At 39.6% G+C, this 23962-nt stretch overlaps 1 protein-coding gene across 1 annotated transcript; it reads right to left on the bottom strand.

Annotated features, from left to right (window-relative positions):
- Positions 1-158: 158 nt before the first annotated feature.
- Positions 159-23727, bottom strand: iqch (IQ motif containing H). The gene is made up of 19 exons (XM_037766957.1): positions 23545-23727; positions 22542-22664; positions 22335-22429; positions 22098-22173; positions 21717-21836; positions 19508-19604; positions 19215-19295; positions 18798-18967; positions 17451-17996; positions 15702-15768; positions 14631-14714; positions 14368-14540; positions 13164-13436; positions 12076-12264; positions 6821-6941; positions 6310-6596; positions 2658-2816; positions 1266-1388; positions 159-242 (listed from the first exon to the last, which is right to left on the bottom strand). The coding sequence occupies exons 1-19, from the start codon at positions 23593-23595 to the stop codon at positions 159-161; spliced, it is 2919 nt and encodes a 972-aa protein (XP_037622885.1). The 5' UTR covers positions 23596-23727.
- Between the last annotated feature and the right edge of the window lie 235 nt (positions 23728-23962).

The raw sequence follows: 23962 nt of genomic DNA, 5'->3' as shown, positions 1-23962 counted from the left end.
ATGGGAACAATCTTTCATTTGAAAATATATATTTTCTTCAGCAAAAAATCATTCCAGCTGATCAGAGCTTTCACTCAAGATGCAAGTTTCATGATATAGATGAGGAGGGATCGTTAAGTCATTAACACGGTACCTTAAAATTGGTTTCTCCGTGCATTTTAGAGGGCGATATTTCCTGATGAATGACTGACAGATTCTGAGCAAAGGTCACCAGAGCTCCCTGGAGATCCTCTGAGACGGTTCTATTAACGACACCCCAAACAAACGAGTTTACAAATGTTCCCCGTGTTGCCCGCTAAGAAACAATCACCTTGTTCATCTGATGGTGGTGGTTAAATGAAACTTTTAGCAGACATCTTCATCTTCAGCCTTTAGGGGGATGAGCACAGCTGGATTTAACTGTTACAGCACTGTGTAAGCTAAAGGATTTGAATGATAAATATGTTAAATAACCCTCTGCTTAACAACTTCTACAGTTTGTACCAACATTTACAAAGCCAGAGGTGGCATGTTAATCCTCTAAAAGAATTGTCTTTCCTCTCAGTCTGGAGAAGTCTTTCATCCACCTAATCCGCTACTGTTTTGAACAAAGGGAGGTTAAAGCAAACCTTAATGTGCTCACAATTCTTTCTCCTGGTAATAAACCCTAAATTTCAATTATACTGTTTGTATATGAATATTAAGCAATAATAAATACTTACATCATTCCAATGCTGCGTCGCTCACTGTTGTCGTAAACAGCAAAAACAGTGCCTTGCTTCCTCTGAAAAGTAAAAGCCACAAACACACAGTGAGAAGCAGAGCTCCATCATCACATAGAGCAGATTAAAAGAGAACTCCACCGATTCAGCATTGCACTCCTTTAACATCGTCGGACTCTTGATGTACAGCTTAAGATCAAAATCAGCGGAGCAGAACTTGAGATATCAAGTTGTTTTTTTTATCACATACATTCTTCTTCCTTGTCAAAACCTGGCACCTACATTACCCACAATGCAACTCGAGATTTGGGTGTGTTATGCTAGTAGTACGGATGTCACGATACCAGAAATTTAGTAGTTGATACCAATACGAGAGAAAAGTCCACGATTCTCGATACCCACTACGATACCACGGTAAAAAACAAAAGTAAAACAATAAATCCCGTGTACTTCAACATCCAGCCCTTATTTACCGTTTGCATACTGATTTTTGTGAATTTATTATTAATCCGATGATGCGCCAATTACTCACTAACTTGTTGTGATGTGAGTGAGAATTTTCACCTTCATGTTAAATCCTATACCATGAGCCTTGCACACCATAAAGAACACATTATGGTATAACATGGAGAGGTTAGAGTGAAACAAGTGGCTCCCGATAACTGCATAACGATTCACCACAGGAGGCTGTAAAAAAACAACAACAAGAAAACAGGATGTGAGTGTGTGATTGTTGGCATTAGTCTCTCTATGAATCTAAAACAAGACTAAAACATTTTTTGCTGGAGATGCTCTATTATATGTGGAGTTAAAGTATAATAGGTGTTGGTGTGTGTAGAGATGGCTGAACCGCATACTCATGTCCTTAGGGTCACTGCTGAGTTTGGGGAGTGTGTGTGATTAGTAAACATGATGAGTGAGTGCGGGGCACATGTGGTAAACTGTTGGGCCTTTCTTAATTAACTGCGGGGAGGAACAATTAATGTTTAGAAGACATGCCAAATACAAGATGAGCTTAATTGTACGACGCCAATCAAAGAAAACACAGTTCTGGGACTGCAAATGTTTGCATTCAATTCCAGACAAAAGCTCTATACCAAATGCACAAAAGCACCACTCAACGCACAATACATATCACCATAATAGAGAGGGTTTCTGAGCATGCGGGTGTCATAAGTAACACTAGAGAGGTTGATTACTTAAAAGTGGCAGGGCTCAAGAGGATAAAAATGTTCCTGGTTCTCAGGCACCTTTGGGAGGCAAAAAAGAGCAGGCCTAAGCCTCTGTGAGCTCAGGAGATCGCCCGTAACTCGCTGTGATGGGTGTGTGCTCGCGGTTGTCAAACACAGGACCCTCACACAACAATAAAAGTGTCCAACAGGGATTTAATTGTGTTTGTAATATGCAGGCCCCTAATGATGGCCACTGCTAAAGCCATTAACCACTGTGGTGGCTCAACTGCTGTACTGAAGCACCGGGCCACCGACTAAATGAATGTTTGATAAAATAATACAAGTCGCAGATTAACAAGTGTAAACTCAGGCATAGTGCTAATAAAAGAACTCTATTGTTTAAGGCCTGGCACCAGGTTGATGAGGTGCTCAAGCATGCATACACATGCATAATGAAAATGGTATGAATTATTAATGTGTTGATTATTTAGGCTCATCTATCAAAATGATAATGAATTCAGCACCTAAACACCAATTGAGCTCAGTGCGTAATTACAGCATTTAGTTGTATTTAACAAAAATGAAGAGGAAAACATTGATCTATCTTTGTGATTACTGTAGTGGTATAATAATGTCTTCTAAAGGCTCAGCTTGCTTGGTGGTTTCTTTCTTGTTGAGGACACTGTATACAACTTCTACTATAGCATTTAAAATCCACCTTCTCCTGTTTAAGAAAAATGTGACATTATCAAAACTGTCCTTATAAGCAAATATAAAATGGTACTTTGGCTGCAATCTGGTGTTCACAGCATTTTTCTCGGAGTGGCATTGGCACTTCTAAACAGCCTGTGCGGCAATTCAGCGTTCCTCCAGTCATCATCAGAAGCATCTGGGTCATGGCCAGCTGGTCACTGTACGCGAGGTCCAGATCAATAGCCCACACCTGCAAACAAGACATCGTGAACCCCGTGTCACAGCAGAGGAAAAACAGACACTATAAACTTAAATTCCAATTTAATCACAAAAAATGGAACATCAAAGTATTTCACCCAGCAATCCTTGTAAAGAGAGGGGTCAGTACCTTTTAATCCTTACAATGTTATCCATGTTGAGAGGCAGGGGAAAGGAAAACACGGTTAATGGTGTGTGCTCGACAGATTTAGGTAATTCAGCTGTGGAATGACACGTGCACAAAGTAGATCCTTCCCTGCATATTTGTGTTCAGTCTGCCTTGGGCTACTTTGTGTGGCACAGGTCTGATGAGAAGCTAAGTTCAGATATGTATGGTAAATGGCATCATTATAAGTATATTAAGGGGTCAGGTATGGTCGTAGCCTTCTGCTTAAACAGGGCTAATTTTCCCAATAATAACCTAATAGCTATGCCCTCTCTTCAAAAGTGGCAAATAAATCACCGGTGAAGGAGTTGTTAATAACTAAGTGGCAGTCGGCTGCCTCCCTTTGCGGTTCCTATTTGTCAAAGTAAACGCTCCTGCCACTGAATGCAAATCGCTGCCTGTCTGAACGCCGCTGTCTCTGTAACCTGAGCACTTCATCTCCACTAACGCATGGATATCTGACCATATACAGTAATGCACTTATAACATTTAATTTTTTATTAAAATTCAAATATATTGTGAAACATAGGTCATATAGTCTAGGGCTGCAACGAACTTTCATTTTAATTATCGATTAATTTAACAATTTTTTTAAATAAAAAGTCAGAAAATAGCAGAAAATGCTTTAACATTTTCCAAGGCGACATCTTCAACTGTCTTGTTTTGTCCAACCGACAGTCCAAAAACCCAAAGATATGCAGTTTACAATCATACAAGACAAAGAAAATCAGCAAACATTTGAGGCGCTGGAACCAGAGAAACTTGGCATTTTTGTAAAATAATCAAAACGATGAATCAACTATCATAATTGTTTATGGCTGCAACTAACGATTAATTTCATTGTCGATTAATCTGTTGATTATTTTCTCAATTAATCAATTAGTGGTTTTAGTTTATAAAATGTCAGAAAATGTTGACGTCCTCAAATGTCTTGTTTTGTCCACAACTCAAAGATATTCAGTTTACTGTCATAGAGGAGTAGAGAAACCAAAAAATATTCACATTTAAGAAGCTGGAATCAGAGAAATTTGACTCTAACTTTTAACTTTATTTTTTTAATTTTTTTTTTTATCAAAATAGTGGGTTAATAATTTTGTAGTTGACGAATAATCTATTAATTTATTAATTGTTGCAGCTCTATAATTGTTGTTGATTTGTTTTTTGTCAATGGAATAATTGACTATTAGCTCATAATTTCAGATCATCAGTTCAAAATTATGATAGTGTATGAATTTTTAAAGTGCTCTACAATACAAAAAATATTTCACAACACTTCCAATGGACCACTTGAAGAAATACGAATATTATTTTAGGCAACATGAGCTACAATGTTGTAGTTGGTAATCTGGAACAGTTTTTCAATGAGTTTTAAATTTGTAATTTCATGAGTAAATGTTGTAATTTCAACATTTTGACAATACAAGCTATATGAGAATGACATAGAGGAGGATATACAGTATATGCATTAAGTGTTATAAACAGCACACATCAAAACAATTGCAAGCTGTGTAATTTCATGATAATCAAAAGTTCTGTGCTGCACTCGGCCACCGTTAGCTGCCACTGGATAGACGCTGGTCTGTACGCATCAGGTTGATACCTGGGCCTGAGTGATGGACACACTCCACCGCGCCATTCATTCGACTCACTAAAAAATCATACTCCAATGTCTCATTGTCGCTCTTAACAAAGCCGTGGGAAATGTAAGCCTGGATTGTACCTGTTTTCTATTGCCTTGCATTTTCATTAAAAACCCTGATGCTGCAGCTGGGGCCCCGCCGCTCCACAATGTGAGGAGAGACTGCAAGGGCAAACATATGTGACCCACTTCTTCCCATCAAATAAAGTAGGCAGCTTTTAGCAACAGGTTTGAATCTAAATTGATGTTTAAATCCAGACAGGTTTGCCCATGTGGCTCTCCTCTGTCTGCTCTGTGTGCGGGGAGATGGTTAAGAATCTGCCTTTAATGTTCCTGCCTCTATTGAAGCACATGCTGTTTATAGGCTGTTCTTAATTATGCTGTCAGTGAATCCCATTCAATTTTGGGTCAACATTGAAACTGAAAATTAATTTTAAGGCTGTCATTATATCAAGTTAAAGAAAAGGGCAGCTCCAATTCCTATGATACATTTGAGAAATAGCATATCATTTGAGTGTCACTAAAATTACAATTTAGAGAGTAAATTAAATCCTGAAATGTAAAAAAAACTGTGAGATGTATTTTTTCTTACCTTAAAATGAATAAAATGTGATAAAATCCACAGTCCATGTCAAGACTACTGACAAAAAAAATCTGTATTTGAAGTCTTAAAGGAAACAATAATACTAATGCACTAAAATAAAAAATAAAAAAGTTTTAAAATACAAATTGCAATGTCTGAACACTGCTTTGCTCACACTGTGTGTTAACATCTAATCCATAAGAGACTACCCTCTAGTGGCAAGCATGCCCTTAGCTAGTGTCAAATCCATTTTTTTATACTGAGAATACATTATGAATGCAAACACAAATAAAGCTTCAGCAATGACGAGAAAAAAACAAATATTCCAGATGTATTGAAATGTCCTGAATAAGAGGAAGATGTATTACTATTTGATGGATTTTTAATGAAAGAAAAAAAAAATCTGCACACATTCAGTGTCCTTTTTCACGTAAAACTATAACATACTGTAGCTCTAGAGCTTTGTCCACTGTTTTGCAGGTTCAGTATTTTATAGACCGTATTATAAACAAAGCGTTTCATTTTACAGCTCTGGATCAATAAGCAGTCAATGTAGCCACATGTTGGGAGCAGAGGTTAAACCATCATAAACCAGCCCATTTCCAATATCATAAATCAAGAAGGTATCAAAACTTAATCCTGACAAATGAGATGAGGCTTCGATGGTGCCTCGCTATAACAACGAGACACATTTCAGCAGACCACTGCAGGTAAAGCAGCTAGGGGTTAAACACTGACAGGGTGTCCCTGTGAAGCCGCCAAATCACTTTAGAATGACCTATTGTCTGAAAGATAGGCGCCTCTGAATGTCTCGGCACTGCGAGGTTAAAGGGCAAGCCTTAAATGGTGGAATCAGTGTATCGACACGATAAGACCTGACAGTTTATTAGATGGCCTTGTGACACATTTGGTCCCTGTGCCCACTGTTTGCCTTGCCTGTTTTACCAAATCCCAGGGGAGCAGTAAGGGAGACACCTATCTGCTCATATGGCTCCCTGATCCAGCCTAAACATTGATCTCTTTCACCAATATGGTGAAATAGAGAGCTTTGACGCCACATGCCGCAACAGCCCAGGCCATATTTAAGGCAGTCTCACCTTTTGCTCCATGGTGTTGCGGTTCAGAAAGGTGGCCAGGTCCACGGAGACGTAGCCTACAATAAGGCGTTGTAGACAGGCCTGGCCCACACGCATGCAAATGGATTGCAAGGTCTCCGGGTGTACAGAGGTCTGAGGAACAGTAGAGCCGATAGCTTCCAGCTGACAGGAGCTATGAAGCTGGTCTCCACAGGACAGCATGGTCACCTCACCCCCGGGCTCCAGCAGCAGATCTACTGTCAGACAGGTGACGCTGTCTGAAGGGGGGTAGGCCTCCACCACACCGCCTGGACACACAGCGAGAGCAGAGAAAATAAAAAAGTCACCAATGACACAGCATCTGAACGTCTCCTAGCAGCTGTTTAACAACCAACATGAAATGTATTAAACTTGTCAGGTCACATAGGCAACATCTGGGAAGTAGGAAGGCCGAGGAAATGTGTGTTAGCATATTCCAAATGGTTGTATTAGCAGGTGAATAGCATTCAGGAGCTGACAATAGGTATCTGACCTTGCCTGAGGAAGGTCTTCAGGAAGCAGGCCCAGTTGGGATAGCGGGAGGTTTTAGCAGGCTGGGCGTAACGAGCGAGCCACTGTGGGATTTCATCTAAATATTTAAGCAGCACAGACTCCTGCAGAGAGAAAGTTAAGGTGCATACATTAGGGGATCTACTCAAAATGACAGATCTGAGTACATTATGAATGTTTGTTAATTCAAACACAAGTCAGTAACTTTATTTCTTCCCGTTATCAAAGCGTTTTCTAGGCGTCGACTACATTAGTGGAAATGCCCTTGTGTTATCCGGATGACTCCAGTGACTTGCTTGTTATCCTCGAGACCTTTGGTGGCTGCTTCAATTTCTGCGCGAGTGCCTGATGGATGCCGCGGGACGGTCTATCTGTGAGTGACAGCCTATTATCAGAAGGCCTCAGGAGTCTAATGGTTTTAACTCACAGCCACAGAGACAGCACCTGCCCTCAATAACAACTCTCTCCACTGGGCAGCTGATGAATGCCTGAGCTAACCCTCATCTATCTGGGGATCAATCAGGGCTCGACTGGGATCGATATCACTCTTGTTTCTGTAACTAGGAAATGCCATAATGGTTTCACCACTTAATTACGCTGTTAATTTCTAACTTTTGTTTTAGGTGTCTCTTAAACAGTTTGGCAACTCAAGTACACTGTTTTTTCTCTGACAACAATGACTCCACTAAACCTTTAGCGGTCATTTTATACCATATATACTGCGTTATAAAAGTACAATTGAATGCTTTATGTAGACTGTATGACGAGTCAAAGTGCTGAGTCTTCTTTTAAATACAGGTTTTTCTGAATGTAATAATGTCTGGGTATGACCATTAGACAAGGCTTTAATTTGGTCATACACAATAAAATATGTGAAACTTGTCTGAATTCTGAATGGGAATAATGTCTTTGTTCTTCCATCGTTCTATCTAGAGCGTAACTTTGTTTTGAGTGTATGCCGTCCGGCTTCACTGGAGACAGGACCGGAGATTATGCTGTTGATATTCCAGTCATGTAACAGCCATCATCATATTCAAGTACTGTAAGAGGCGAGGTCAAACGCTACACAGTGATTCCCCCTATACAAACCATAAAGCACACAATGGTGCGGCAAAAAGTGTAAGGGAACGGTTGTCATTTTCAACGGAAGAGCAAGCTCACCCCGGGACTTTGCCTATGCAGTTCACAGAAAACAGCAGGACAGGGGGGAAAAGAAAGAGAGGTATTTTGCAATAAATTATTTGGACTTAAACTGCGTACAGTACCCTGTGATAGGATTCAGGCTTTGCTTGGTGTCCACATAAAGCCAAGCAATCGGGTCATAAATAAAATAGATGTTGCCCTGCCTCTTTGATTGCCATCTCATCTGTCTACTACATAGTGAAACAACTGAGAAGCTACAGCAAGTCTCTGGAATAGAGGGATATAATCTGACTAGTCATACATTTTTGTATGAATATTCATTTTCTGTAGCACTGTTTCACCAAAGCTTCAACCTTAATCTACCACAGCCCATGACTAATTCATGTGTGACACTAAATGAACTCTCTTGTCATCACATCCTCCTCATCCCTGGTTGAATTTAACATCTTAGCACGAGGGCAGCAACATTTCCTCTGCTTAAAAAAATGCACAAAAAGCACTTATGACCTTCAGTGAAAACACAAAGCAAACGTGAACTACAGGAAAAACATCTTATCAAGGTAAATCCAGGTTAATTACGTTAAGACAGATCATTATATATTTAAAATCCTCCATGCAATCACAGACTGCACAATATTTAGACGGAAAACATCTGCACAAAATGTCCCCGCACCTCTTCAATGGTAGTGATTATCAAATGACCCATTTCGTTGACAAACTTAACCTAAATAAGGTGTTGCTCAAGATCTGTTTGTACACAGCGTGACAAAAAGAAACACTCCATCTGTTGACGCTATTAGGTGTAATTTTTACCCTCTTGTGCCTAATGATCCATATGCAAGCTGTGTGAGCGCTTAAGTGCATGTGTGTGTGTGGCCCCCTTCAGGCGTTGCATGGGTGCAGATCTACATGTCTTTAACCTCTCTCTGTGTAAATGCTAAAAGAGGCCTGGGGGGCTTTTTCTGCAGGCTGGAACATTGTGCTGCAGGCTGTGGGCCTCACCATCTCCCAGACCTCTGTGGAAGCTCCTATAGTGTGGTTGCGAAGCCCTCCTCCTTCCCGTTGTACCCTTTTAGGCTTTCTTTTACATAGCCAGAAGGGATCTGATTGTTGGTATTATTCTGAAAGACCACATGGTATTCTTGTGAGTCAGGCTTCTTCATGCTGCGCCCTTCAGAACAAGCAATAATTACAAAAATATGCACACAGTCTGTGTAGACTGAGGCCAAGTGCACTCTCTAATCCCCGCTCTACTTTATCAGTGATTATAAAGGCTACGAGACATTCCACTTAAAACGTATTTGTATAATATACACTCCAATCATCACTTATTTGTTATTTTTTTGGTAAACAATGATCTTGGTGTTATTCTTGGTAATTATGAATTAATATTTAAAATGCTTCATTTGACAATTTGTGTTTCATTAATAATTAATTAAATTGCTACTATTTTCATAGCTTTAAACATCTATTGCTTAAATGCAAATATTCCGTATCTATCCTGTTCACTAGCTGTCACTGCTGTCGCAATTAGGTCCACTTCTTTTCAGCTAATGGGTGTTATACCTCAAAATATACGGCCATGTTTGAACATCTATCTGCAGTTTCTGCTGTGAGGAGAGGACGGCGAGAAGATGCGCTGATATAAAATATTCATATGTTTCTATCTAATCAACAACATCGTTCTGTAATCTTTCAGCATATAGAGCCAAATTGCTATCTTCAGTATACACAAGTACAACAGCAGAAGGACGATGTAATACATTTAAGGGGCTAATACATTTTAGGAGAAAACAATGTCACAAGAAAAAAATCATGCAATGAGGAGCACAGGATGTGGGCTTTGCTTTGATTAAAAGAGCAAGGTGTAGAATAAAGGCCAGTTAAAGTGTTGTGTCCATATGGCCCAGAAGCCCCGAGGCTGTCGGCCTACACTGGGGGCCTCGGCACTCTTCCCTCTCCATGGGACCCCAGCTGGTGAAACAAACCCCATTTACTTTCCTGTGCTGCCTCAGCCACCATTATGGACCATCGCTGTGGCTCAGCCACTCTCTGCCATAATTAACAGCACCGATGCCACAACAATTACAGCCCCGCACTGCACATACACTATGAATCAGAGGACGAGCTAATAGGAACAAAACAGAGTGGAGCCATAAGAAGCTCGAGATGACTGCTGTTCTTTCAAATGGAATAAAAAGTAAAATCGTTGTGCTCCAAGCCCACAATCATTAGCCTGTAATTAGTTTACACAAAGCTCCCAGTTAAATGGCAAAATACGGTAATTAACACATGACAGAAAATCAAAGGCTACTTTGTAAGCATATGAGAAATAAGAGCCAGGGGCTCAGAAGCTGTGTAGATTGGATCTGTACTAAATGAATGGTTTACCAATGATTACGTGCATTTTATTTGTTTTGATTAGGTCTGAGATTAAATCTGAATTTAGTTTTTGAGGGGAAAGCAAATGTTGATGATTTATAGAATAATTACAATGTCACACTTTTAACGCTACACACGGTACTTGTACTAAAATGTTCTCTTTACGAATGGCCCAGACCCGACCACTGAGTGTTATGGACACACAGAGAGAGAAAGCTCAATGCTGTAATGCTAGAGCAGCAGATCAGCTGCAATTAAGGATTTAAGTGTTTAGTGTCATTTGTACTTCAATATACTTTCAAGGTATTTGTAATACAAATTAATTCAGCTGTGAATCTGCACAAAAGTTTTATATAAATTAGGGCTGTCAAAGTTAACGCAATAAAAAAGCCTTAACGCAAATTTCTCTTAACACCACTAATTTCTTTAGTTTTAAAGCTAGAGTCATACTAGCTTGTCGAGAAGGAGGCTAAACAACGCTCCAAACTTACGCTAAGATTTGGCGAGGAAAAACTGGCATGGCCATTTTCAAAGGGGTCCCTTGACCTCTGACCTCAAGATATGTGAATGGAAATGGGTTCTATGAGTACCCACGAGTCTCCCCTTTACAGACATGCCCACTTTAAGTCAAGTCAAGTCAACACACTGACAGCTGTTGTTGCCTGTTGCGCTTGAGTTTACCATGTTATGATTTGATGCAGTACCTGTGAGGGTTTCTGGACAATATTTGTCATTGTTTTGTGTTGGTAATGGATTTCGATTAATAAATATATACATACATTTGCATATAGCAAGCATATTTGCCCACTCCCATGATGATAAGAGTATTAAATACTTGACAAATCTCCCTTTAAGGTACATTTTGACCAGATAAAAAATGTGGGATTAATTTGTGATTAATCGCGATTAACTATGGACAATCATGCGATTAATCACGATTAAATATTTGAATCGATTGATAGCCCTAATATAAATATATACACATATACAGAGAAAGAAATGCTTTGAACTGTGATTTAATTGTCACTGCCAGGTGAGTTAAGGCTCTAATACAATCGGACAGGTTTCTGTTCTCCCCAACACATCAACACTACTTGATGCGTTTGCCTCAGAGAATGGATAATGGCTATGTCTATAAACAGATATTTTATCTATTGATTTAATGTTCTGTGGCTCTGGGGACGATGCTCAAAATACTGTACTACAGGGACCAGCATTGTGACTGTTAAGACACCCACTCTAAGCTGAATGATGGCGTCTCTCTGACCTCACTGTGACCTATGTTATTGTTCATTCATTCAGTGAATCTAACCCTTTCTCTGAGCTGTCTCATCTCAACACGGAGCACAATCTCCATTTTAATATCTGGCTGTTACTGTAATGTTATCTGTTAAGTATCTAGTTGTTAGCATGTTAACTTTAAATGGCTGATCCCTCATTGGTGGGAGTGTAATAATAATAGCAATAAACTTTATTTGTATTGCACTTTTCTAAAACCAGTGCTTTGGAGGGAGCCATAAAAACAAGACATAATAGTAAAAAACATCAATTTAGGGAGAAGTAATAAGGGAAATGAATAAAAATACAAACCAAAATTCAAGCAAATTCAATAAAACATTGCATAAAAGTAAGTGTGTAAAATGTCCTTTAAGAAGTGGTCCTATAGTTTACGTCAGGGAAGGAATGACGTAATCCTCTGAGTCACATATTTACCTGAATCCACTCTGTGCTCCATAGCTCAGGACCGTAACGACGGCATTCCTGTAGGGCCCAGTTATAGCTTTTAAGGTGGTGTACATCACAGTATGCTGTGCCACGGCCGCCGTGCTCAGAATCCACCTTGAAGAGCCAGCGCTGCACATCCATGTTTTGAGCTAAGAGCCTAGCCAGTGTTTCATGGAGCTAAACCAAGAGAGAGACATGAGAAACTAAAACTAAAATAATACAATTAATTACAAATGAATTAGGGCTGTCAATGTTAATGCGATAATAACGCGTTAATGCAAATTCAATTTAACGCCACTAATTTCTTTAACGCATTAACACAACTTGTGATTTTTAAGTTGTATCAAGCTCAGTTTTAAAGCTAGAGTGAAGATACTAAAAATTAAATATGAAACTATAAAACCTAAAGAATCCATTGGTACCAACCATGTCATACTAGCTTGTCGTGAAGGAGGTTAAACAACACCTCAAACTTACGCTAAATTTTGGCAAAGAAAAACTGGCATGGCCATTTTCAAAGGGGTCCCTTGACCTCTGACCTCAAGATATGTGAATGGAAATAGGTTCTATGGGTACCCACGAGTCTCCCCTTTACAGACATGCCCACTTTATGATAATCACATGCAGTTTTGGGGCAAGTCATAGTCAAGTCAGCACACTGACACACTGACAGCTGTTGTTGTCTGTTGGGCTGCAGTTTTCCATGTTATGATTTGAGCATATTTTTTATGCTAAATTAAGTACCTGTGAGGGTTTCTGGACAATATTTGTAATTTTTGTGAGTTGAAATTGATTTCCAATAATAAATATATATATATACATTTATTTGCATAAAGCAAGCATATTTACTCACTCCCATTTTGATAAGAGTATTAAATACTTGACAAATCTCTCTTTAAGGTACATTTTGAACAGATAAAAAGTGTGCGATTAATTTGCAATTAATCGTGATTAACTATGGACAATCATGTGATTAATCACAATTAAATATTTGAATCCATTGACAGTCCTTACGATAAATGTGTTCTTCTTCTTGTTATCTGTCTGTGTATGCATTTGAGTTTTTGATCTCTGACCTGGTTTAGCGAGTAGATGTCTCCTTGACAGGGGGGTACATCGACCTCCGCCACGGCGAAGATCCTCCTCCCTCCAGACTTGGTGCCGTAGAGCTGTGCAACAGCCGGTTCTGGAGCCAGGATTGGCACTCCCAGCTCATCAGCCACTGCCAGGTCATCCATGTGGGCCACTCCACCCACAATATAGGCCTGCTTCCCCTGGATCAGGCTCCTGATGCGCTTCAGGGTGCGTGGACTGTACTTTAGCAGCGTGGACAGGCACATATTATGGGTCTGGAAGAGAAAAGGGGGAAAAAGGATTTCTGCTGCAGCTAAGAGTTCTGAGTGTGTCTTCCAAGGGTTGTTTCTTGACCTGATTTATCACTGTGTACACACAACAGATCTATTATTGTAATAGCCAGCAGGGCTTTAACCTCTCCTGTATTCCAGCAGGTTGAATTGATAAAAGCTGCCTGTGGGAGGCCTCCTCTATCCTTCACATCTTTAATGTGTGCTAGCAATGAGCTCCTTGGGAATATAACTAATTACTTCACATCTGTATTTATTTGATCCACATGGAATTATCCCTTCTGTCACTGGCAGAATGCGCTGCCAGCCATGGGTAGCAGTGATTCATCTCAGCAACACGTCTGGCACAGTTTAACAACAAAACAGCAGGAAAATCAATAGAAAGAAATGAGGAAGACCATGTCATGTTGCACATTCAATCTCGTGCAAAGGCATATAAAAAGATGGATAGAATGGCTGGATGTAAAAAGACAATATAACAACACCTTCGTTTTATTGTATTGAGGTAATCAAAACAATTCTGAATTTCTGAAAATGCAGCAGTTAGATGGAATAAACAGTTAATAAACCAAGTAATATGGAATTTAATTATTTACTGAAAACCAGCTAGAGACCGTTTGCATGTATTTTAATTAAGTATAACTTAATATAGCTCTAGTGTGTTTACCTCGAAATAACACAGATGTTTAATTTCAAAAGTAGTAAAAGGGAATGAAAAATATTAAACACACACAGAGTGTAAGAGAACTGTATAATAACAATCTCCTCTAGTACCCTCTAGAGGAGGATTCACAAACTACAGATGCTTGTAGCATCTCTACAGTGCAATACAATTCTAAGATCCTGCTGAAAAATCAAATGCATTGTCAGGGTTTTTTTCTTTAAAGTTTGTGCACAAAAATGTGATTGACCTTACCGGGAAATAATCTACAGCCTCAGGTGTGAGGATGATGAAGCGTCTGACCGAGGAGGATGTCACGGTATCATCCTCGACTGTGGCTCCATCACACTTCAGGAGGCTGGTGTAATAGTGCAAAATGTCGTCCCCCAGATGTCGCGGACACACGTAGATCACCTCCACTTTTTCATCTTGAAATATACAATATTACATGTTTACAGTAAAGCACACAGAGGAAGTTAATGTGTGTATATGGAGGTGAGGCTGGAAAACACTCTTACCTCTAATATCACACAGTCTGCTTATTTGGATGTTCTGTAGGACGTCAAATCGCCTCAAGTTCATTCGCTGGCTCCGGGAGTATCCTGTCAGAATAAGGTCACAAAAGAAGACTTTCAGAGAGAGATTCATATCATCTCTAACTGGCTTTATTAAAAATCTGTAGCTCTGTACAACTGCCCTCAGATGTGCGCGCTACTAGACTTGGGGGACGGGTAGTTAAGTCAAATCAACAGCAGTGCAATCTGATGATTAATTTAGCTTAATAACTAGCAGGTGCAGTGTGCTGTGCGTCCTGTTGCACCATGTCCAGCCACCACTGAGCTACATCCGGTGGTACCTCCAGGATTTCACTCTATGTCTGTCTGGATTTCTGCCTGAGAGAGAATCCTCAACTGAATCAAGGTAATTAAATGATTGGATTCATGCTAATTAACAACAATGGGGTTCAACTTTCTAATTATCCTTGCTCACACAGCACTCTCTGTAGCCACCCCAAGTGCAAATAAAGCATTCCATCTGCTAGTAATTAGGCTTAATAATTTTAGACAATCGCTCAATGATTTACAATGCACATGCCTGATTACAGTCTAAATGTGAGTGCCGTGGTGAAATTAGAACAAGAACGGATCATAGCTTGATGTCTGGTGCAAATACACAGCAGCTTTTTCCTCTTTTGTGTGTGTGTGTGTGTGTGTTTTGTTTTTTTGCACAGCAATAAAATAAGACCTTTGTGCCTCTTGCAAATATTCCAACATAATGGCTTTTCATTTGCTTAATCTGCAAATTAAATGGCGATTGAGACTAAATTGTTCAGTTCCCTGGCATGGGGACTGTCATCATCCTGTGAGTGCTTTCCTGCAGAGAGTCATTTGAACGAGACAGAGTGCCTCCACCAGGGCCACAGACTGGGGCAGCAGAGTGGTGGTGAGACAGGGGATGACTGCTGCTACATCAGATGTGTGTGTGTGTGTGTGTGTGTGTGTGTGTGTGAGCGTGTGTGTGTGTGTGTGTGTGTGCGTGTGTTTGCGTGTGTGTGCGTGTGTGTGTGTGCAGCAGGCAGAGAAAGCTACCTAATGAAGGGATGTGGATAATGGTCCTCTTGGAGGACTGGATGTGTTTCCAGTTGGCTGCCAGATGCTGGGGATGGAGGAAAGGAGTGATCAGAGAGGGGACTGCTTGGACGCACACACACACACATACACACACAAATCATCACTGCATAGCAAAAACACATCAAGCCAATCTCTCTCTGGGCTAACAGAAGCAAACCAAGCATAAAATACCACCTTAATTAAATTAAGCGTTTACTTTAGAAACATCTTCTCACAATTAATTCAATCAGCAAGGTACATGATGCTACTGCCAGGGGAAGATTAGCAGGCTTAATTAACAGGGTATGAATGTTTAAAGAGCGAGAACATACATTTAGTGCATGTATACACACACACGCCAATGTTAAAACTAAATGAACTTGTAGGCACTAATTAATATTGTCTCAGCGCTCTAAAAGATGTTCAACCCAGGTGACAGCACCGACATGACATCTACGCTGAACGGGGAAAAATTTACAGAACAGTTTGCATTTGGGAAAATTGTGCTGTCATGCCGCTCTCTTGAAGAGCTAAATAGAAGCAGGTCTTTATTTCTTGAGTTTAGGATTGCAAGGTTCTACAAGTTAGAAATATTTGTAGTAATGTAATGTAGTAAATCGGTCTTCACAGCTTAACAAGGCATATACCCCCAGAAAATCTAAAAGATTTAATTGCATTAAATTAAATTGGTTTTTGATGCCACCGCATTCACAATAATTTAAGCTGCAAAACAATAATTTTACCTTTACAATCTGTTTTCATTTTAAAACCTACAACACATTTTGAAATTAAAATATTTAAACTATCTATAATATTTATAGTACGTCATTATATATTTAGCTATTGTTACATGTAGTGTAATTGACCATCGGAATGGATTGGGTACCTTATTTGCCCTCGATCACCAGCCCTCATAATCACTGTTTCTCCATTTGTCTTCTTTTGCTATCAATGTGGCTGCAGTTTTACTTTATTCATCTGTCTCTTTCTGCTGTTCTCTACTGTTCATCTGTCTCACTCTTTCTTTCTGCTGTTCCCCTCCGTTCATCTAACTCCTCTGATGTCTTATGGTTGTCTTGCTTCTTTCTGTTGTTCTCCTCTGTTCATCTGTCTCACTGCTCCCCTCTGCTGTTCTGTGTTTCTGTTATTCCCAAACTATAAGCACTAAAGCAGCACATTTTAGTTAACGTTACATGCCATGATTAATGTCCCTCCTTTTTTATTGATACGACATTGCCTAATTTCTGTTGTTACTCTTATACTCATTCATTCAGAGTATTAGAGACTCTTGGCACCTCTGAAAGGATGTTGGTCAAACAAAGATTTTGACTGATGCTTTTCACAGAATGGGACATAGAACTTAATAGTAACAAGCTGAAATGTAGAGAAATTATTTTCTTTTTAGCCTAAACAATATTTTAAAACAATTAACCTGTTTTTTTCTAGAGTTAAATGGTTATATTTAAATTTTAAAACACAAGCTCCAAGTAAAAATATTATGCAGATAATTTAATTTAGATAATAAATGATAATACCTCAGATGGAACCAAGTACATCCACATTTAGGATTTGTCTTATTTAAGTTAAAAGTCATAAATAAAAGTCTGACTCTAATTTTGAGAAATTGGGATAAAAGAAAAACAAAGGCGAGCTTTGAAAAGGTGAAAGAGCAATATTAAGTAAGAGAGAGAGAGAGAGAAAGCACACATTGGATATAAGCGACATCACCTGGGCTCTGCTGCGGTAATTCTCCAGTTGTCTGAAACGCCGGGCCTGCAGGGCCTTCTTGACACGACGCATCTGAGCGTGCATCAACCATGAGATAGCGATGATGCCTACCGCCCACTTGCAGCGGCAGTGGCACAGGTAGGCTGTCCGGGCTGAGTGGCGCCTCCAGCAGGACTGGATGTGGATGGCAGCCGCCTCAGTGCCTCCCTCTCCCTTGTAGCGCTGACCTGGGCGTAAGACCAGACTCAACACCTCCTCCCAGTTTTCAAGCACGCAGAGGAGGCTGGTCACTGGGGAAGCCTTTCTCCAACCATTATCCCAACCATGGCCAAACTCCACTAGTCGCTCCCCGCTCACTTTGGCTAGAGGCACAGCATAGTCTCTGAGCAGCTTTTCTAGGGCCTCCAGAGCATCGACCACACTGCTCCAGCACAAGATAAAGCTCTGCTTGAAGTGACAGAAATCTGTCGCCACTGGGTTGATGTGTCCCTTTATGATGGTAAAGGGGTATTTGCTGATGTTTACTCGAACTTGCACAGGTAGATCCTACAGAACACAGGGAAACAAGTGAGAGGCAACCAACCTAGAGTTTACTTATACAGTGAAAGTGGCAGTAGGCAGTATATTTTTGGCATCATTGGGCAAACATGTCATAATAACCTTTCAGCATATTGTAATTCAAGTGTTCTGAGAGATAAAGAGACTTCTGCACCTCCTCATGGCTCTGTTTTCAGGCTTTAAAAAATTCTAGCCCGTGACGGGAGACTTTGACCAATCACAGGTCATTTCATTGAGAGAGCATTCCTAATGGCTGTGCTCCGGTCATGTGACCAGAACTTGGCGTTCTTTCAACAGATTTTACAATGGCGGCCGCGTCACAAACCTTCTCATTTTACAGCTAAACCGTGCACTACAAGATGATTCTGAAAACATTTGAGGTGAGAAATAGGCATTAACTTAACAGAATATTGATTCATATTTGACCAGCGCTGTCTAGTTTGACCGTTTGGTCGGAGTTCACGAGTGATTGACAGCCGGCTCTCATAGATAGCAGATGGACAGCAGACCTCAGATCAGCTCTGACTGCTTGTTTTCCTCCGGTCTGTGAAATCTTGCAGATGCCGTTAGGAGCACCGGAGGACACAGAGGCACATGATTTTTTTCAGGTTACCTGTTTCATGTGCTACTGTCAGGATATAGCGACCGTTTTGTAAAAATAACTTTTTTAAATCATATTTGCTCCAATCTCGCCTACTTCAGCTCTAAAGGAATTGAAATATTGTCTTTCTCGGCTTCTCTTTCTTGATTTAATTTAACATCTATTTAAAATGATTACAGTGTTCTCACCTGACGGCTTTTAGGGATAAAACCGTCGCTGTGGGCCATGCTCTTGGAGGATGTGGAGGGAGGCGGTGTCTTGGTGGTCCAGACGGGTGTGCATTCTCTGCCTATTCTTTCGCAGGTGGATCCAGGTTCTGTTTCCCATTTCAGCATCTTGTGGCACCTGGACTTTGAGCCTATCAGACAGAAAGTCACAAACAGACAGGCTCAACTGTACTCTATCGGTGGCAAACAGCTGTGGCAGCTGTACCTACTACAACAGAGTCACTGAGGGGTTTAAACTAAAAGACAAAACAATGAGAGAAATGGCAAGAGAGCAAAACAGAAGACAAAATGCATAATTGCATAGAAGCCCTCTCAAAATATTGGATTGCCACAGTGGCAGTATTTTTATTAATGTCAATATGTCCAAGGGCAGCAGACCTTTCTTAGAAGAATATGAATCCTCTCTGGGGTGAAGAGAGGCCGTCTTATGCTGGATCGACATATGAAGCAAACTTGTATCTGGCACAAATGGAAATAGAAAATAAGAAAAACAACTTTCAAAACATTGTCCTAGAAAAGATTAGAAAATACAAGACAATAATATGGAAAACAGAATGCTAAGTTAAATGTCATAAACATCAAACAAACATCAACTGAAAGGCACATTCAATGAGCATTTGTCTAGAGTATAAAATGTGAGGTGTTGGTGAGGTGGTGAAATATCTGTTTACCTGTCCCAATGTCTTCTTCAGATGTTGCCAGGCCATGGCGGCCCTTTGGTTCAATGGTTGGAAGACTTAGGCCAGTGATTATTCTGTGATGTTTTTCCTTAACAGAACAGTTTATAAGATCAGAGGTTGTACATTTGATATGAATAAAATCAATGCAATGTTACCAAATCCTGGTCCAGTATTTCCTTGTCTGGCCCTAAAAAGTTGTTGCCCACAGCTAAAGAAGTCCGGCCCTAGCTTCAACAAAATAAATGCAGCAATTACAAGTTGAGAGCTTGAGCATGTTTATATTGGACGTTTTTTCTTCAGCAGCTAGAGTTTCTTTCTTTTCTAGAGATATTGTTGTAAGTGTGGGAGGTAACCAACCATTAATCAGACTCATGTCAGCTTGGTGATGTAAGAAAAACAGAACTTTTTAGCAGAGTAAGAATAAAGGAGAGGCCTGGGATAGCCTACATGATTACAAACAATAGATTTTCTGTATTCATTAAGAATTTAGGAGAGTCATAAAAGTGGAACTGGCAAAGTTGTAAACCGTCCTGTAACCCATCTTACCCTACATCAATTAATCACAAAGTAGATTAAAGGTGTATCTTAACTCACTGCAATTATATTCTGCTAAACATAAACATTTTTAAAACACAGTACCGTATCGTAATAAAATTAAAAGTTGATTTAATGGCCTAGTTTAATATAAACAGATTCAAATGTGTCATTACTCATAAAACACAAAGTTTGTGCTGCCGATCCTCCAGACTTGCCACCTAATGTCCTCTCCTTCGTTCTCCTCAGACCACTGAGCTCTCTGACAGACCACAGGTAGCAGCCAGGTGCTGGGAGAATCTCCCCTCAAAGGCACACATCTGTTTCAGATGGGGTTGGGAAAAGGTGGCGCCTTTTTGTAAAATTGCTAAAATGCAAAAGCTCATTTCCTGGCATGGGTACGGAGTGGAGAAGAGCTGGCCTGAGTTGCAGGAGGAGGCAGCAGGCAGAGAGCCAGTGGTTAGCAGTTGGGGAAGCTACGGCTGTCTTATTGGCATGCTGGACAAGGTACCCACTTCTGTCCTGAGACAGCTGTAAACCAGCAGCCCATAGCACAGCAATCAGGCGCCTGTTTCTTTAGAAGAATGCTGATGTGCTGCAATCTGCTGCTTTCCGCTTTCTGCAGCCAGCACTTCCATCTCTCCTATATCAGAGTGACAGTCTTGGCCGCTATTTCTCATGTCAGTTATAGATTACCAAAAACATATTGGAAAAGAAAGTGTGTAAAATATATCTAAAACTAATGTCGACCTTTGCAAAGATTAATTTGTTTGCTGTGACAAGTGCTGGCTGTCATCACTGAGCCAAGTGACCTTTATGTCACTGTCTCTCTGAGGATGAGACTTGAAGCGTCTATTAATGCAGACCTGTACCATCACTCTTCACTCCAGCATAAAGTGTCTATTCTGGGGATTAAGGGAGTAAGCATCGGGGAAAGGAGCAATGATATCCAATTCATCTTAGTTGTAGCAGAAACCTTTGTAATGCTTCCTGATCAAATTTTCCCCGAGGCATGTGCTGTATGTTACAATTAATATCAACAAAGACTCAACATAACAAGAATCAATTCTGCTCTAGATCAATCTCACTGTGCAAAAATAACTGGAGGACATGATATTATTGTGATTATAGTTTATTATTATAGTTGATTATAGTCCTTTCCAGCAGTAAGACGGAAATGTAATGAGAAAATCTGCTCCATAAGTATGAAAGCCAAAATACCAGATGTAGCCTGATTTCTGCAACTAATAAAAAGTTACAAATTCTCCTGGGTGTTCAGTTTTACAAAGCCACAGTTGAATTAACTGTCACACAGTCCATGATTGTTATGTATACTACTCAATCTGACAACAAATTGCAGTACATAATTATGGGAGAAAAACATCAACTATCATCTTGATTCCACAGAGAGCCTGAAAAGCTCCAGGGCAGACCTGACTGAAGCAGCATTTTTAAGTTCATAGTGTTTACTTTAAACCCATCTGGAGTGCACAGTACATCACAATGAGGTACTGACATGTAACATACATATACTGTATTTTGAAAGTATTTAATCAAACCTCTCTGTAAATTGTTGTTTCTATGGAAAACATGCATGGCGTAAAAAAATGTAATACAATCTACAGCTCAAGTTATACTAATCTAAATTTATAGTCAGATTACTTACTGTATTTGTGCTCCTCTTGTGGACATCAGGGAGTGATATCCCAAATTTCTGGTGCATAATGACTCTGTTGTTTGGATGAGCAGGATTACACAGCAAACGCCTGGTTAATGCTGACTTGTGCTGAACAAGACAGATAGAGGAAAGGTTTAATTAGCAATATCAAATATTTAAATATATGTATATTTGTGCTAAGCAGAAAAGTATTTTCTTTTTGTCTCATGTGCTGCTCTATCACACCATGTCTACTTGTTGTCTTAATGTTTAATACAATGGAATACTTGAATTTCTAACTTACCTACCTACCATATATTTTGTAGCTATACTCTATATTACTCAGTGAAAACAAATAGTTTTCATTTCTGAACATGAATAATAATCTACCTTTTCCCCAGGTGAAGCCCCTGGAAGGTTTTCCCTTTGTGGACGCACATCTGGGATATTCCCCAGAGCAGGTTTCCTGTGTAATGTCTCTATGTCAAACTCACAATACACACAACCAGACTTTATACAATTCAAAACATATTTCTTAAGAGTTCTAACAATGAGATGGTGAAGGAAAGTGTCTTCACTGTAGACAATTATTTAGTAAACAACACATCTAAGCTTCTCCTTACTTACCATTTGGGAATCTGCTTCTTTTCTTGTAGGTCTTCAATTCTTGGAAGAACCAGCAGCTGCTTAGACACAGTTTTCAGGTAATCCTCTGTATGCTTCTATTTACAATAAAAGAACAGAGAAGTTATCTGTTTGTAATTCAGCAACCTTTGTCTGATGTATATTCAATAATAATATTATCAGAGCTTATTCTGCATGAAGCATCCTCACCCTGATGCAACTCTCTGTCTTGCCAATGGCAGCGTCCAGGGCTTGAATGTCCAGTACTTTTCCCCCTTCGTTGACAGTGATGCTCTCAAGACTACATTTGAGTTGTCTCAAATCCTCTTGAAGCTGTAATATACAGTCATGTGTAGTAGCTAGGTTATATACTGTGGATAACTGGCCTAAAACCAGCCAACAACTACTAACAACTGACTTTAACTTGTAGCTTGACGCTTGTTCTTGCATATTGGTAGTTTAGCTAAATTTATATCTAAAGATTTAAAAAGAAAGAGAAATGTTAAAGGTCCCATATTGTAAAAAAAAAATAGATTTTCTATGTCTAATAATGTCTTTTATATTATAAAGCAGGTTTAAGTGCTATGAAAATACTGTTAAACTATAAAAAAGCTAAATATACGGAGAAACACACACAGCCCGTATTCAGAAATTGTGCGTTTGAAACAAGCCGTTAGGATTTCTGTCTATTTGTGATGTCACAAATATACAATAATTAGACCATTACACAGTTTTAAACATAAACATACTAAATGTGACCCAGTTTATATCCTGTTGCAGTGTATGTAAATAACATCAGCTGACAGGAAGTACACATGGACCCAAGCTGTTTCCTAGCAACGCATTCCATTGCAATTCAGTTGAAATGCACTAAAACGGAGCGTTTCAGACGGAGGGTAAATACAGGTATATTCAAGCAGACAGTATGAGGAAAATAAAGGTTTTTTTAACATTACAGCATGTAAACATGTTCTAGTAGAAACACTAAATATAAGTATGAACTTGAAAATGAGCATAATATGGGACCTTTAACAGTTTATGGAATATTAGTTAGTTATTTTCTGGTCTGTGGTCACAATTTATCAAACTTGTTAACTTGAACTAACAGCACAAACTAGCTTGCTAGTTAGCCTAACCTGCTAACCTAGCTAACTAACACTATATTCTCTAGTAAACTAGTGATTAACGTGAGCTATAAGGTAGACAACATTACCTCCAGTAAAACTGCTCCCAAATCATCTTCGTTTTTAAGCGTGTCAGACATGTTTGTATCGGGTTAATAATAATGTAATATGACTCAAACATGTGTCAGGACATCATAATGACCTGTAGTAGTTAACGTTAACTAACTGTAACCAGCTAGCGACTCATCAGTCAACAGTCTTCAAACAGTAGTCACCATGACAACGAGAACACCGACTCCCGGTGTTTAATTTTCCCCGAGTAGGAACTGTCAGGCAGACCGTCCATCTAGACCAGGGGTCAGCAACATGAGGCTCTTCAGCTCCTCTCCAGTGGCTCCCTGTGGATTTATAAACATGGAAATGAATAACTGTTTTTTGTTTACTTTTTCATTTTTATTTATCATTGTTGTAGGTCTATGGTACGACAGAGTATTAGGGACACATTGA

The sequence above is a fragment of the Sebastes umbrosus genome, chromosome 4 (genome assembly GCF_015220745.1).
Source record: "Sebastes umbrosus isolate fSebUmb1 chromosome 4, fSebUmb1.pri, whole genome shotgun sequence".
Classification (NCBI taxonomy): domain Eukaryota; kingdom Metazoa; phylum Chordata; class Actinopteri; order Perciformes; family Sebastidae; genus Sebastes; species Sebastes umbrosus.
The sequence above is the reverse complement of the archived record's forward strand: the minus strand, read 5'-3'. Positions and strand labels throughout refer to the sequence as shown.

Bases quoted from the DNA above. Each gene is read 5' to 3' on its own strand.
- iqch (XM_037766957.1), bottom strand. From the start codon at position 23,595: ATGTCTGACACGCTTAAAAACGAAGATGATTTGGGAGCAGTTTTACTG. The intron at 19,296-19,507 runs GTAAACAGATAT...CATTTGTGCCAG, and splicing joins TGAAGAAGACATTGGGACAG to ATACAAGTTTGCTTCATATG. The intron at 15,769-17,450 runs GTGATGTCGCTT...CTCCATCCCCAG, and splicing joins ATTACCGCAGCAGAGCCCAG to CATCTGGCAGCCAACTGGAA.